General features: G+C 41.7%; 2 protein-coding genes across 2 annotated transcripts in view; both read left to right on the forward strand.

Moving 5' to 3' along the window:
* LOC107655207 (dual specificity mitogen-activated protein kinase kinase 2-like) overlaps positions 1–2,713 on the forward strand; it is a 9,017-nt gene extending 6,304 nt beyond the window's left edge. Inside the window, exon 11 of the mRNA XM_016442628.1 lies at positions 1,054–2,713. Within this exon, the coding sequence (XP_016298114.1) occupies positions 1,054–1,164 (111 nt within the window). The 3' untranslated portion in view covers positions 1,165–2,713. The remainder of the gene's footprint in view (positions 1–1,053) is intronic.
* Positions 2,714–8,574: 5,861 nt separating this feature from the next.
* LOC107655166 (zinc finger and BTB domain-containing protein 7A-like) overlaps positions 8,575–15,073 on the forward strand; it is a 10,513-nt gene continuing 4,014 nt past the window's right edge. Inside the window, exons 1-4 of the mRNA XM_016442589.1 lie at positions 8,575–8,628; positions 10,998–11,035; positions 12,568–12,766; positions 12,843–13,696. Coding sequence (XP_016298075.1) covers positions 8,575–8,628; positions 10,998–11,035; positions 12,568–12,766; positions 12,843–13,696 — 1,145 coding nt within the window. The remainder of the gene's footprint in view (positions 8,629–10,997; positions 11,036–12,567; positions 12,767–12,842; positions 13,697–15,073) is intronic.

Consider the following 15,073-nt stretch of genomic DNA (forward strand, 5'->3'; position numbering starts at 1 on the left):
TTGTCCAAGCAATAATAAAAGGACACATTTAATTTATAATTTGTCTTAAATCTCATTTTGTAAAAAAATAAATCGTGAATCGAATCGTGAAATCCAAATCGTGAGTTGAGTGTATCGTTACATCCCTATGAACTAAGCATGAAAAATACTTCTACAGCATTTATTAATCTTAGTTAATATTAATTTCAACATTTACTAATGCATTATTAAAAACTAGCCTACACCATGTTACAGCACAGTAGCGCTACTGCAAACCGGAACAAGTAGGCCTATACTGCATAGAAATTTCCTGTCAGCGAGTTATTTCAGGGTTGCCCGACTTAGTATTGATGGTTGTGTAAATACTGTCATACTAACAGCTGTCTAATTTTTGGTTGATTGTAATCTATTACATACCTTTCTATCAAAGTTATCTAACATCATCAAGCTGAATTTGTTCTGACACAGTTTAACTCTGAGTTCTTGTTATATTTTATTACCATTTTCTAAACTATAGCTAATAAACTGTGATAATGTGAGAAATGTTGAAGGTGTCTGAATAAATTTAGGTTTGACTGTATCTATTTGATAAATGAAGTTAACCAACTAACATTATACATACTATTTTGGTTTCTGTACCCAATATTTTAAAAATTTACAAATGCAATAAAAATATTGGTATCGGTACTCGTTATCGGCAAGTACCAAAAATAAAAGTATCGGTATCGGGCGAGTACTGGAAAAAGTGGTATCGGTGCATCCCTACTATTTTCATTAACTAACATTAACTAATGGAACCTTATTGTAAAGTCTTACCAACATATCCAGGTTTTAGCCATGTTAGTACAGCAATTAGCTGTAGTTACAACTTGAATATGTAGTATTGACAGTAGGTACTCATATCAGTAATATGATGCATTGTAGAATATCACGCATTACAAAAAATAATACTTGTAGGTGTAAATTGATGTATAAATAGTTAGAATCAAGGCAGGATGCAAATAAAATAAACATCCGCTGCTTGGCACCAAAACCTGCTCATGGTGTAATTGATCATATGATATTCATTCACAGGGCCACACGTTCATCAAGCGGGCCGAGGTTGAGGAGGTGGATTTTGCTGGATGGTTGTGTAAAACCATGGGCCTTCACCAGCCCAGCACACCCACTCATAGTGCTGAATGAACGCTGGCTCACAGCGTAGTCACCCATGCCATCCTCATCCTCCGCTTTACTTCTCTCCTTTCTGCCCTCACAGGCCTGTATGCTTGTAAGCCTCTGGCACACCGCTGTGCACTCTTTTGCTGTTCTCTGCTTGCTCTTCCCTTCCACTGAGGTGCATTCTGGGGCATTGTTTTATGAGAGCCCCTGGTGTTGGAACACAGTCATTTGAATGAATATGGAGATTAGAGTCACTTAAGTGGAGTGGCTGTATTTTTAACGACCACATTATTCAGGAATGTCCAAATTGGTAAAGATCAGCTAGGTTTTGTTTGTATAACAGCTATTTCACTAGTTTTATGATGTTTTTCTTTTCTTTTCACGGTCGGTTTATTAATTCATTATATTGTTGTTGTTTTGTTTTTTTGCTGAAGCGCTATTCTTTGGCATACACTGTGTTAAAATGTATAGCTTGGTTCAATGGCAAGCATTTAATTGAGAATCAACTGCCATTTGCAAAGAAAAAAAAAGAAAGAAAACCAAAGAGGGCTTCTGTGGATCATAGAGGTTGGTTTATTACAAAGATGATTATAAATGCAAGATGGCCAAATCAGCAATGATCAAGTGCATACGTACAGGTGTGTAGCTCGTGCATTGCAGGTAGCACTGCTAGTGCATGGTCAAGTAATCCATCACGCCAACTAATGGCCATACTGTAAGTTTGCAAACATTAGCAGAAAGAAACATAAGTTTAATTAGAGTTCCTGTATCAGACACCGTTTGTCCTACTTGCTGTGCCCGTGGAAAAGATTGGTCATTTAGTATTCATAAACCTATAATGTTTTTTTGGGTTTTTTTCATACAAAATCTTGCTTCATTTTCCAACTTAAAATCATCTTCAGAAGAGTATATTTGGGAAGAAATATTGTTTATAACTTATGCTTCAATGTTCTTTTTTTTTTTTTTATGAAACCTAAAATTGCCTGCGTTAGACTTCAAGTTTGAATACAACCAGGGTTGCACCTAGTGCAGTGCTTTTACAATAATCCCAATGAATTTAAACACATCAAAGCTATTTCAACCAAGACCACAACAGGTACACTCATAGTCTGGTCTTCAGTGGTATATAAAGTGAAAAGTAACGTCTCAGGCCACCATGTACAGTGCTATGCAGATCAAATGAACCTCAGCAGATATTGCTGTATTAGTAGGTCTTATAAATACACAGGTGTTACAGATGGGCATTGTGAAGTGTGGCTAAAGCCCACTTGCTCTAAATAGCTTTGTGTTTCTTTTTTTTTTTTTCTCTAGTACTTTTCGGTAACATTGAAACTGTATTACACACTGGCATTCAGCTCCAACTAAGTGAATGCGTTGCCACACTTATGTGTATAAAAATATATGTGCCGTACAAATGGTACTGTTTTCAGTCTTAAAATAGCATTTATTTGTATTTTTGTTTTGTTTGTTTGTTTTGGCCTAGTTTAGAGAAGAGTATATGTCATTTTATTACCATATGGAATGTGTTGAATACAGTTCTAATATAAAAATAAAACTTATTTGTGAATGATAATTTGGCTGTAGTTGTTGTCAGTCTTATGTTTGGATAATGTTTAAAGATTTTATTGCGGTGTACTATATTTAATATAAATTGTTAAATAATAAGAGTGAACATTTCATTACATAATTTAAAACGTAAGACATAGGCCCGGTTTCACAGACGGGGCTTAGAGTAAGCCAGGATTAGATCAAAGTTCAATTAGGACATTTAAGCAATTTTTATGAACGTGCTTAGAAAAAAAAAACATTACTTGGTATGCATCTTGAGACAAAACAAAGGCACTGATATATTTTAAGATCAGTCAGTGCAAGTTTCTTTCAGTTGAAACAGCTCAGACTTACATTTTAGTCTAGGACTAGGCTTAAGCCGAGTCTGTGAAACCGGGGGATAGACAGCTAGATAAACATGTGATTTGCATTATAGCTGTTAATTTTTGGTATATTTTAGCACGGCTGTAATAACATCCAGTACCGGGAGATGCATATTTTAAAATGGTTTATTAATACTATATAATGTATTATAATTTTTTAGTCTAAATTAAGCCAATGGTAATACAGATAACATACTTTGTACATGTGAAATTATGGCATGTTTTGAAAAAGAAAAAAAAAAAAGATTATCATTTAGCCAATGCTTCGCCCTCCAGAAACCAGGAAGGGAATTGAGTTGACCTGCTAGTGCTTTGGTTAGCGCATACAGAGCTTTGAACAGCAGGGATAGCTAAGAGAGAGAGAGCTCCACAGAGGAGGAGAGAAGAAGAGTGAAGAGCTAACCCATAACAAGCACCGCCACGGCCATCGCAGGTGAGCTCATTTCCCCCTGCTTGTCCCCTGTGTTGTCTGCACAGGGCCTATCGACTGAAGGGAGCAAGGCTGAGGAGGAAGGAATGAGGGAGGGGGACAGAGAGGAGAGAGAGAGAGAGAGAGTATGTGTGTGGGGGGGAGGAGGGGGCTAGTACTTTTCGGTAACATTGAAACTGTATTACACACTGGCATTCAGCTCCAACTAAGTGAATGCGTTGCCACACTTATGTGTATAAAAATATATGTGCCGTACAAATGGTACTGTTTTCAGTCTTAAAATAGCATTTATTTGTATTTTTGTTTTGTTTGTTTGTTTTGGCCTAGTTTAGAGAAGAGTATATGTCATTTTATTACCATATGGAATGTGTTGAATACAGTTCTAATATAAAAATAAAACTTATTTGTGAATGATAATTTGGCTGTAGTTGTTGTCAGTCTTATGTTTGGATAATGTTTAAAGATTTTATTGCGGTGTACTATATTTAATATAAATTGTTAAATAATAAGAGTGAACATTTCATTACATAATTTAAAACGTAAGACATAGGCCCGGTTTCACAGACGGGGCTTAGAGTAAGCCAGGATTAGATCAAAGTTCAATTAGGACATTTAAGCAATTTTTATGAACGTGCTTAGAAAAAAAAAACATTACTTGGTATGCATCTTGAGACAAAACAAAGGCACTGATATATTTTAAGATCAGTCAGTGCAAGTTTCTTTCAGTTGAAACAGCTCAGACTTACATTTTAGTCTAGGACTAGGCTTAAGCCGAGTCTGTGAAACCGGGGGATAGACAGCTAGATAAACATGTGATTTGCATTATAGCTGTTAATTTTTGGTATATTTTAGCACGGCTGTAATAACATCCAGTACCGGGAGATGCATATTTTAAAATGGTTTATTAATACTATATAATGTATTATAATTTTTTAGTCTAAATTAAGCCAATGGTAATACAGATAACATACTTTGTACATGTGAAATTATGGCATGTTTTGAAAAAGAAAAAAAAAAAAGATTATCATTTAGCCAATGCTTCAAGAATATGCATTTATTAATGCATTTGTGCACCTTTACAGCTTCTTTTAATTATGAATCCATTTTAAGTGTCCCAATTATACTGCCCTCTATGTCTGGTGTGTGTTAGTTCATCATGCTCGTCTCCTACTTAATACTTCAGCATTAAAGCACAACTCGGTGTCATAATTACGCTCCTATGCGTCCACTCCCTGTTTTACAGGAGAGTCCTCAATTGTACAGTCACTCTCAGAGAGGTCATATACTGCTCCTCCTGTTTTTGAGAAGTTTCAGTCCGGCAGCAGGTAAGCGGGCAAACGGGTCTCTTGAGTGGTGGAGGATAATCCATGTCTGTCCCGCTGGTCGACTGCACTCATTGCTTCTCTCAGCATGATTTTGGTGAGTATGGAGAATCACAGTACGCATTTAGTTGTTGGATTACTTATTTTTAATTACTGTTCATAGTGTTTTGGAGGGTTTGGTTGTTGCATATAAAGGAGGAAAACCTGTCAAAAAGGTGTAGCAGTAAGTGAATAGTGTCACTTCTATCCGACGACCCCTTGAGAGTAGGTACAGATTATGAAGCTGTATTAGTTTGAGACGGTGGAGGGTGTGTGTATATGTATTACGGGGGGTGCTGCTGGCAGACCCTGAGTGTACTGGAATGTGCCATGGCTTGTTCTGGGGTGGGACTCCATGACTTCAGGCAATGGGATTGGTGGGAGCGACTGCATTCGTGCACACAGTGGAGAAAGAAGGACGGTTAACTCTCATTATTTTGGCGCACACACTCACCCGAAGTACACGTGCAACACCCCTGCAAACAACTTTGTACAAATACAGGCCGGTTTTACCAGCGATATCCTTGTGAACTCCACTGTTGTGGTAATGTCATGAGTGATGGTGGCCACTGGCATGATAACAGCCTTTTACTGTATTCCCCAGAGAGGAGCAGAGGAGAGCAGCATGGGGGAATGCTGTTTCTTTAAGAGAGAGGGAGAGCAAGAGAGAGAGAGAGAGAAAGGGAGGGACCTTTTTGCCCTCCAGAAACCAGGAAGGGAATTGAGTTGACCTGCTAGTGCTTTGGTTAGCGCATACAGAGCTTTGAACAGCAGGGATAGCTAAGAGAGAGAGAGCTCCACAGAGGAGGAGAGAAGAAGAGTGAAGAGCTAACCCATAACAAGCACCGCCACGGCCATCGCAGGTGAGCTCATTTCCCCCTGCTTGTCCCCTGTGTTGTCTGCACAGGGCCTATCGACTGAAGGGAGCAAGGCTGAGGAGGAAGGAATGAGGGAGGGGGACAGAGAGGAGAGAGAGAGAGAGAGAGTATGTGTGTAGGGGGTAGGAGGGGGCTCCTGTGCCAGTGAGGAATTATTCCTCTTTTTCTTTGGTCTTCCTAATAACTGCTTTAGTACACCTTCGCTTCACTGGCATTGCTTTAATAAACTTTTTTTCTGTACTTACAGTTGTTAAATTTTTTGTTGTTGTTTTGGAGGCAAGCCCTTAAGGGGTGTATTTGTCAGAGGTTAGACAAGTGGACAACGTAGTAGGAAGGAACCAAAAATCATTCCAAAGGACAAGGTACAGTGCTAAGCACTAGGGTCCACTTTTTTTTTTTTAAACCCTTGTTGTCATTCATGAAGAAACAAACTCTGACAACTTGTGCACTCACCTTTGGCTTTTTTCTTTTTGTCTCAAAGTGTATTTACACTGGTTACTGTTATGATGAATATTATAGGTTAAAAAAAGTCTCATTTGGGGCAAGAATGCTGAATATGTCAAATGATGTAGTGTGATAATATAAATTTATTGTATTGTAGTTCTACAGAGTTGTGTTTGGATCCCTTTGTCTTTTTTCATACGTACAGAGCTTGGCACTGCTTGTTGGCTGGTCTATACTTTTAATACCTGGCATCCTGCTAGCAACGCACGGTAGTGTATAATTCAGCTCTGAATGCTTACGTTGAAGCAAGCTCAGATGTGGGGGTGGCAAGAGCAAACAGTTTGGGACTTGTAGTTCTTAGCAGTGGCCTAGAAGCAGGTGAAGTCATTCTTAAGGACTGCGCTTCCCAGAGTGCCTTGCCCTTGGCCATACAGGAAAGGGAACAGCCGGTAGCCTATCCTAGTGGGGAGGTGTGGTGATTGAGTAGCGGGCAAGCCAATCGCAGAGGGGGAAGTGAAGCCAGAGCAGTGGGCTGAAAATAGAGTGGGGGAGTTAGTAGGTGGCTGCCTGTGTGGGATCAGGCAAGGGCTTGCCTGTGTAACTAGGGCCACTCGGAAGTTTCCTGTCTGCAGTTGCTCCAGACCAGAGCCCTGCCCAGGCACGCAGGCAGGCAGAGGAAGACTGAGCTGACCCACAGGGAAACAAAATTCTGGCCGGCCGGTAAGAGCTCCAAATGCACTCTCACTCTCTCTGGTGTCTGAGACGGGAAAGGCAAGCTAGAAGAGAAATAATGGAATCTTTAAAGGGGAAAGAGAGGGACTTGGCTCGATTAAGTTCAGAGCGCTTGACCCACTTGCAGATGGCATAGAGATGGAAAACGGAGGCCTGCTGTATTAAGGTATGACTTGGTGAGCTTCTGTGCATCGAGTTTCACTTTCCAAGTACTTTCTTAACTGAGCTATGTCTTTGTTGTGATTCTTATTTTTGTCTGATCTGACTGTTAAAAATTGTAATTTAATAAAGAAAATATTTTCAAGCAGATTCATTTAAGTTTTGGTCACAAAAGGTTGTTAACTGTGGGTTTAATACTTTGGCATCTCCAGTGGACTCTGGTGAGATGGTTTCAAATAAAGTGAAATTCACATCAAAGATGTCCTGCTCATTGAGATCTCTAAGAATCTTGGACTTTGGAAAGTTTTTTCCTCTTCTCTTGGCAGATCCCCTGTAGGCTTCTCTGCCCCCTCATTCTTTTTATAGCTGTGCCATAATGCACATCAACATCATCTCCCTTGGTAAGGGTCTTAAACAGGGTGTCCTGGCTTGTCAAATAAGTAGACTACATGTTTGTCCTGGACTCAAAGGAAGCTGCGGCCTCTTTCGCTTTTAAAAAAAAATTATTATTCAAATGCAGATCATTGCCAACCCATACTTGTTCGACTCGTTTTCACTAGTGCAGGTACAGTGAGGACGCAAGGAGTATTTTTATTCACAGATGACGCCCAGTGTCTGAATAATGCACAGACAAGGCTCCTTGTCTCACTGGGGTGAGGCCGATCTTTATTGTCTTTTGCTTGTTTAAGTGGCAAAGAGATTCTTACCCACCATAAACCAGTTAACACTGTGTATAGTTAAATTACCTGACAGGGTCGTTTCAGGTCAGCATTTATGACAGGAAAGGTATGTGTGAACTTCATGCTGATACATCCTCCAGTGTTTTTTTCTTTTGTATTAACTTAATGTGTTTTGTTGTTTATTTCACTGAGCATGTGTTTTGTTACATCTATGAAATTTCAGATTTTTTTTTTTAGCTTTTTAAAAATTGACTAAATATTAGTTTTGTTTGCCTTTGTGTTTATTTAAAGTTTCAATTGCTAGACGTCCAGTGTGAATTGGTTAAGGTTTTTATGCAGTTGCACGTACAAAATATTTGACTAGCTTTTGAATGCTTATGAAATAGAAATTTGAAATTTTATTTGAACTTACACAATCCTTCTGAAAATTTAAGGAAAATTGTCTTCTGTTGTAAGGATATGTAAAGCATCTGTTTTTGAGTCCTTGTGCAGTGCAGGACTGAGGGCTGAAGGCAGTAGAAGTTACCAGCTACTGTTTGGCCAAAAAGTATAATTCTAACGCTAAAGTAATCTTTGAGCTTTTTGAACACACTTTGAATTGGCTCTCTGAACAAGGTTTAGTTTTATAACGTCTGGGGGACGGTGGACGTTTGTGAAACATTTTTGAATTGATCAAATTAAAGACTGATGCTGGGAGATGGGCTGCTGCATGCTAGCATCACTATCGGTAATCAGAGAGCTCATCTCATTATTCTCTCATTGCACTCTTTAAAGGGCCTTCTTCCACTTGTTCTTATCTGCTGAGAGTCTGTCGACATGATGAGTGAGGCCGCCACCTTGGTTTCCTTGACAGTAATGTGGAATCCAATTGCTGTAAGTTTATGCTCTCGCCCCCATTCGCTATTGTGGAGCTCGACCTCCAGCAGGTGGAGGAGTCCTTGACATACTTGCCTTAGTGTGATCATTCAGAGATATGCTGGGAGGTAGAGCTGAAAAAGAAAATCCTGGGTGGGTTGTCATGTCTTTTTGCCGCCTCAGCAGAGGCAGAAAAGGGAAGTGGAAGCTGTGGTGGACTGGTGGTGGAGTGTGCAGTGCAGTGTCTGGGAGAGCTGGTCATCTGATAACAGAGCGGGTTCTGTTACGCCATCACCAGAGTCATGCAGGAAATCTTCTTCTGCTCAACCGGCCAGGCTGCCGCAGCAGCAGAAGAGCTCAAGACACGGAATGTGGCCTGAGCGCAAGGGCACTGGAAGGGCTGGTGTAGCGCTGCCGCCATTACTCAATTTTGTTTCTGTTTCATTTGTTGGTTTTCTTGCTCTTTCCTTATTTCCTGGCCCAGCCACAGTTTGTCCAAAAGACTCTGAAGTTGTGGGCAGCTCAAAGACAGATGCAGGGAGTTAGGCCTGGAAAAGTTTGGTCAAACTATGAGGGGGCGTCGTGGCATTTTCACACGTGGGCTTCATTCTAACATGGGATTCTAACAAAGCTGCTGCTGGTCTAGAAATATTGTATACATGTTGTTGCTTTTGAAGCTGGGTTTCTTGCCTTATCTGCGCTACATTTTCCTGTATATCTGATATACTTCTGTAACTAAGACCTTTAATATCTCACCATAAAGAGAACATAGTTACTTGTACTATTGACCCCATGACATAAGATCGATTTTTTTCTTCCTTAAAGGAGGACGTGATTTTGTGTCTATAGAAGGTTCCAGCAACTAAAGTGAAGTAAAAGAATTGCGCTAGTGTGCACTTGTTTCAAGCAGCCTCACCCAATACCTTTTGGGGGGGCATTGTGAATACAAGTCTGGATTTTTGGCAGCCTACTGACATATCCAGTGAAACGGCCCAGCACTTCAACTCCAGTTTTATCAGTTGTTCACCCACTTCCTGCTTGCTCTTTTTGCGACCAATCATGCTTCCCTAACCAATGCTGGAAGGAGTGACTCATTTGCAGGGCCTTGCTCAAAATCCTGTTCTTCTTGGAACCAGTCAGCCCCTCTCTATACTGTTTACGATTATCCGGTAATATCCTCTCTGCCTTGACCTTGAACCCTGTCAACCTAGTGTAGTGACTCCACTTCCCTCCCTCATGAGGCAGGAGGAGCTAATCACACAAACACACACACACTAGCTTGTACATACATACTGAGTGGACATGCATGCCAGAGGGATGCCCTGTGTACATAAGTCACATGTTTGGCATTCATCCTCTCAAAAGATTCTTTCGAAGGATTCCAAAGCTCTCGTCAAATGCACAGGTGTGACTGGTGAAGAAAGAAAGTTAATAGAAAGACTTAGAATAGAAGTGTTCCGTAAAACCCTGCTGCTTGTTTTGGTTTATGTCATTTAGTCAATGTGTGTTCCTGGAATGTGTGACATGTGCTTGCCTAAGATGTTTCATTCTGAGGTGTCAGTTTTCGGTTCATATAATTAGCAAGTAAATTGACCATTTGGTGTGTTTTGCTGGATTAGCGTTGTTTTAAAGTTAGTTGAGGAGAGATGCAGCTGCATTCTAAGAACTTAATCACCAAACACATTAAATACCCTAGATACAATTTCATTGACAGTAGTTACCTTATGATTCTTATAAAAAGATTTTACTGTGTTGGCGATGTTATTTCCAACGGATTACACAATTCTGAACTATTTCTTTACTAATTATATTGTAACCTTTCATACAAATAGGTAATGTGCTAGTTGAACTTCTAAACTCGTTTATTTTACACTTGCCCAGATGAATTATAACAATTCAAATACTCATTAAGACAGTTTGACAGTCTCTTGAAATCTATTTTCGATAGCCTCACATCACATTGCCTGGGAGGGGCTGTTAGGGGAGGGTGGGGGCTGGGGTGGGATGAGCATTCGCAGTAACTTGTGGTTTGACTTGCAAAGTAGTTGAGACCTGTGCATGCGGCCAGCAGAAAAGGTCTGAAATGAGACGTCGGGGCCGTTTCATGGCCCCTGTCACCCATAGCCATTAATAAGTGATGAAGAATGTTGGGAGCCCTGAGAAGGTGTCAGGATCAGGTTTGTTTGCACTGTTTCCTCTTTCTTTCAGCTTTGCATTGGGTTTATTCAGGGACAGAGATGCTGCTTAACTGGTGCCTTGCTAACACCCACAAGCTGAAGTGCAGAGAGATGACTTTTGGTTTTGTGTCCCTTCTGAGAAACTCCTTATGATAGCAAAACTACTCTTACTCTCTTTCTCTGAAATTCATGTTTTTTTTTATTTTATAGGTTTTTCCTGGTGTGGCACAGGTTCCGTGTGAATCAAGGTAAATTGTCTGATCTGAAAGGGTATATTTTAGTGTGTAATGAGACCAAAATGTAAAAATTCCTTCATCATTTACTGACCCTCAAGTAGTTCCAAACCTGTATGTTTTTTGTTTGTTTTTATGGGCAAACTATCCCTTTAAAATAAACACCATTTTTGAGTCAGACAAATTTCCTTGATATATGAGAAACCATACCTGGAAACACTTATTGTCTAACCCAACCTCCAGTCTGGCTTCTAGCTTAACTTATTCAAATTCTCTGCAATAAAACAATGAGATAGAATGCACCTGTTAGTCAAGTAGATGGAGGGTGGGGGGGGGTTATCAGAGAAATAACAGAAAACCACAGAGAAAAGTGTGAGGTAGCAAAGCTTGCCCTACAGGTGCCCATCATTTAGCTCAAAGGTGAAGAGAGAGACAGAGAGAAGGGCTTAAGCCATTGGCTTATGGGCATTACCATCCAACTTAAGTCAAGATGTGGTCCAGTGGGGGACTATTATTGGAATGCCTTCACTGAAGTGTACTATATAGAATTGTGTAGTGCATATGTGTCCTAGTTTATGGTATTTTCATCATGTTCTGACACTGAACTCTTTAACTGTATTTGCTGAAATCAGACAACATGAAAAAACTGCATACAAAAGGTGAGCCTAAATGTCATCCACATAATGCAAGCAAGACAGGTAGTGGGGGTCAGATTTGCTGCTGTGTTTTACTTTCCCACTACCTCTCAATTGTTACACCAATAGTGACCTGACTTTGTGCCAGCTCTCAAGGTGTGGAGGAAGGCAGCTTTGTTCATGCGTGAGAGAGAGAGCGAGCAAGCAGCCAGGTTGAGCAGGTCTTGCATACATACCAAGGGGCTTGATCTGAAGGAATGTCATTTGAATTCATTGCTCTTATTGAGTATAATCCCCTTGTGGCCTCACCCCCTGCTGGGTCACTCTGGCAGATGGAGGGGCGGGGGGTAGTTAGGCTGTTTGGTGTTCACGTGTGAGCATGTGTTTGCCAATGGACAAATCAAGGAGGGTTGCCTTTCAGAGCCCCCCCTCCCTCTACCCTCGAATGTATTGTGGTCGATCATTTTAATCTCCCCCCACACGTGATCAAGGGGACAGGCCTTTCCTGAAACTTGGCACACAGTGTTGGGTGGGGTAACCGGCTCAGACCGGATTGACAACCTCCCTATTTAATACTGCTCCCTTGCAGCCCTGCGTGTGTCCTCCTACTCTTCCTCCTCCTTCTCTAGTGGATTTTTTTTCCACTCGGGCCTTTAGCCGGCAACCCCCTGCCCCCACCCCCCTTCCCCAGAAGCCAACTGACACGCAATTCAGTGCACATGGTACCCAGCCCTACTCTATGTGCCGTACACTCCCCCACCCCAGCAAAGCTGCACAGTACAGATTCTCCTTTTCCACTGCCATCATGACAGCAGGCTTGCCACCCTGACATGCTGCTACATTTGAATTCAGTTAACACCCTAAACTGATTGCTGTAAACAAGAAGGCTGTTTAGATTGCTTTTCAAGTCAGATTAAAGTCTCAACTCCCACAAGTTGAAGTCGTGCGGCCTGAGGCGCTGGCCGCCCTCTTGGACTTTGCCTACACAGCCACACTCACAGTCAGTCAAAACAGTGTGGTTGACATCTTAAGCGCCGCCCGTGTGCTGGAGATCTCACCTGTCCAAGACGTCTGCACACACCTGCTGGACACCAAAGTGCTCTCCCCGCCGGTGAGTGTGTTTTTTACAACTTGACTAATGAATGTTTTGGAGCGATATAATGATGTAGTCCCATTTCTTTTTGCAGGCGGGCAGTGAGCAAGAAGAAGACCAGGAAGAGGAGGAACAAGGAAAGAATGGAAAAGAGCAGGGCATCCGGCTGCGTGCCCATGAGTACTTGGAGTTCTTCCAGAGGGGGGCGCATTGGGGTAGCAGCTGCAGCACGCCAGAGCTCAGGGACCTGCCTGCACACCTGCACTTTAGCCAACGCAACGGTGCTGACAGCAATGGCACGCCCATCGGCCCTGCTGACTACTACTCCTCACTGGCCCAAGCCCTATCACAGCCACCTCGTGAACCCGAAGACAAGGATGTGGATGAGGAGTGCCAGGATGGACCTTCAGTTCTAGCTCGAGGGAAAGGTGCAGAGGCTGTGATGTCCATTTATGCTCCCACTCAGAATGGACATTACTATCTCCATCAGGCAGAGCCCAAATCAGAGATGGAGGTTGAGGGGACAGGTGAGCGGGAGCACGAACAAGGCCCAGCCAGTGCTTTGCTACAACAGATGATGGACTCCTTGGAGCGGAAAAGGGAACCGGCCACGACAGGTGGTGGAGGTGAGGAGGATGGGCCGGAGGGCGAAGAGCCAGATGTGGAGTTTTACTTGAAGTACTTTAATAGTGTGCAGCACGAGGAAGCCACCAGTGCCCCCATGTCTCCAAGTGTGCTACCACTGTGGTCATTAAGGGGCAACGGAGGTGGAAACCAAGCGACTGGAGGGGGTAACAGCAGTGAGAGGAAGATACGGTCTAAGGCCTTCCAGAAGTGCCCTATCTGCTCCAAGGTCATCCAAGGTGCAGGCAAGCTTCCACGCCACATCCGTACACACACAGGAGAAAAGCCCTATGAGTGCGCCATCTGCAAAGTGCGATTCACCAGGTAAGCCTTTCTTTTTTTTGTCATTTTGGTTTTGTCTTTGGGAAAATTGAGAGTTCAATTTGTATTTTTACATACACTTCAGCATCTTGTGTGCTATCAAATTTAAATGGTCAGGTATTCAGTACACTAAAGAGAACACAGTCAGCCATAACAGAGCTCCAGACTGCGATTAAAACGGTCGCATTTGCGACCAAAAATATTAATTTGCGAGTGAAGTTTTTGCTGAGGTCGCCACTGGCGACTATGTATAGCTATTTATGTTATGACTTAAAAATGTGCATGTAATGGCTTTTTCCTGATTGTTTTGTGATCACATCTTTTGTTAATTTGACGTGATAAACTGAGATGACGCACATCAAAAATTTAGTGGAAAAAAGAGTTTCAAACAGTCCTCGTCTCAGCCGAACAGCAGCGTTGATGCACACCTGCTAAACGCAGCTCCATTGTGCAGCGTGAGAGAGATCGGAATGACGGAGACGTTCAAAGCATCTATGGATTAAAATGCTGATAAAGTCAAGAAAAGATTAGACATAAACACATGACAGTATGATTGAAATTTTAAAAATAAAAGAATAATAATAATAATAATAAAATAAATAAAACACGTTTATTCTGTGGCACCTAAAAAATAATTTGGCCCCTAAGAATTTTTTTCTTATACAAGCCAATGGCTCCATGCTTGATTTTTTTTTTTGTCTGGAGCCCTGCATAAAGTTGTTTTATGTTGACAGAAAGGCTGCATGACAAAGTCCTGGAATTTTAACAAGGGGGGTCCAATAAAAGTGGGTTGTGGTAGCACAGCCTGGTCTACTGTTATCAGGGATGAGGCTGTTATAAAACTCTCCATGCCGATATTGAAAGGGATTACAGCACGGTGGCCTATCTACGCCAGTGAGTCAGCTGAACTTGTGACCCTTGGTGTTACGTTGATTATTGCCCCTGGCACATACAGCCCCTCTTTCAGACAAATGGCTGATGAAAAATACTGTGTGCTATAATACTGAATCTCTGTTAGCAAGCTGCTAGCATGGCTTACCCTGCACTTAAGGGCATCACCTCTTCCATGAAACCATCGCCTTAATGAATTAATCAGGAGACATGCATTGGAAATAGACACTACGCCAAAAATATCCAGTACCCTATTTGCGTAGAGATGGATCTAAATTTGCCACCTAAACGCCACCTATTGGGAAGGAAGGGGTACTGTAATCTTAATCCTGTTTGATCAGGGTTAAGAGTGCGCTTCACTCACACTGAAATAAATCAATCCTATCTTCTAAATAATTCATCTCTCTGTGCCCCACTCTGTTACATTGTGTGTGTGTGTGTGTGTGTGTGCGCGTTTTTGTGACAAATGAGGACATAAATTTGTATAAT

Source organism: Sinocyclocheilus anshuiensis, unplaced genomic scaffold (genome assembly GCF_001515605.1).
Source record: "Sinocyclocheilus anshuiensis isolate Anshui unplaced genomic scaffold, SAMN03320099.WGS_v1.1 scaffold735, whole genome shotgun sequence".
Taxonomy (NCBI): Eukaryota; Metazoa; Chordata; class Actinopteri; order Cypriniformes; family Cyprinidae; genus Sinocyclocheilus; species Sinocyclocheilus anshuiensis.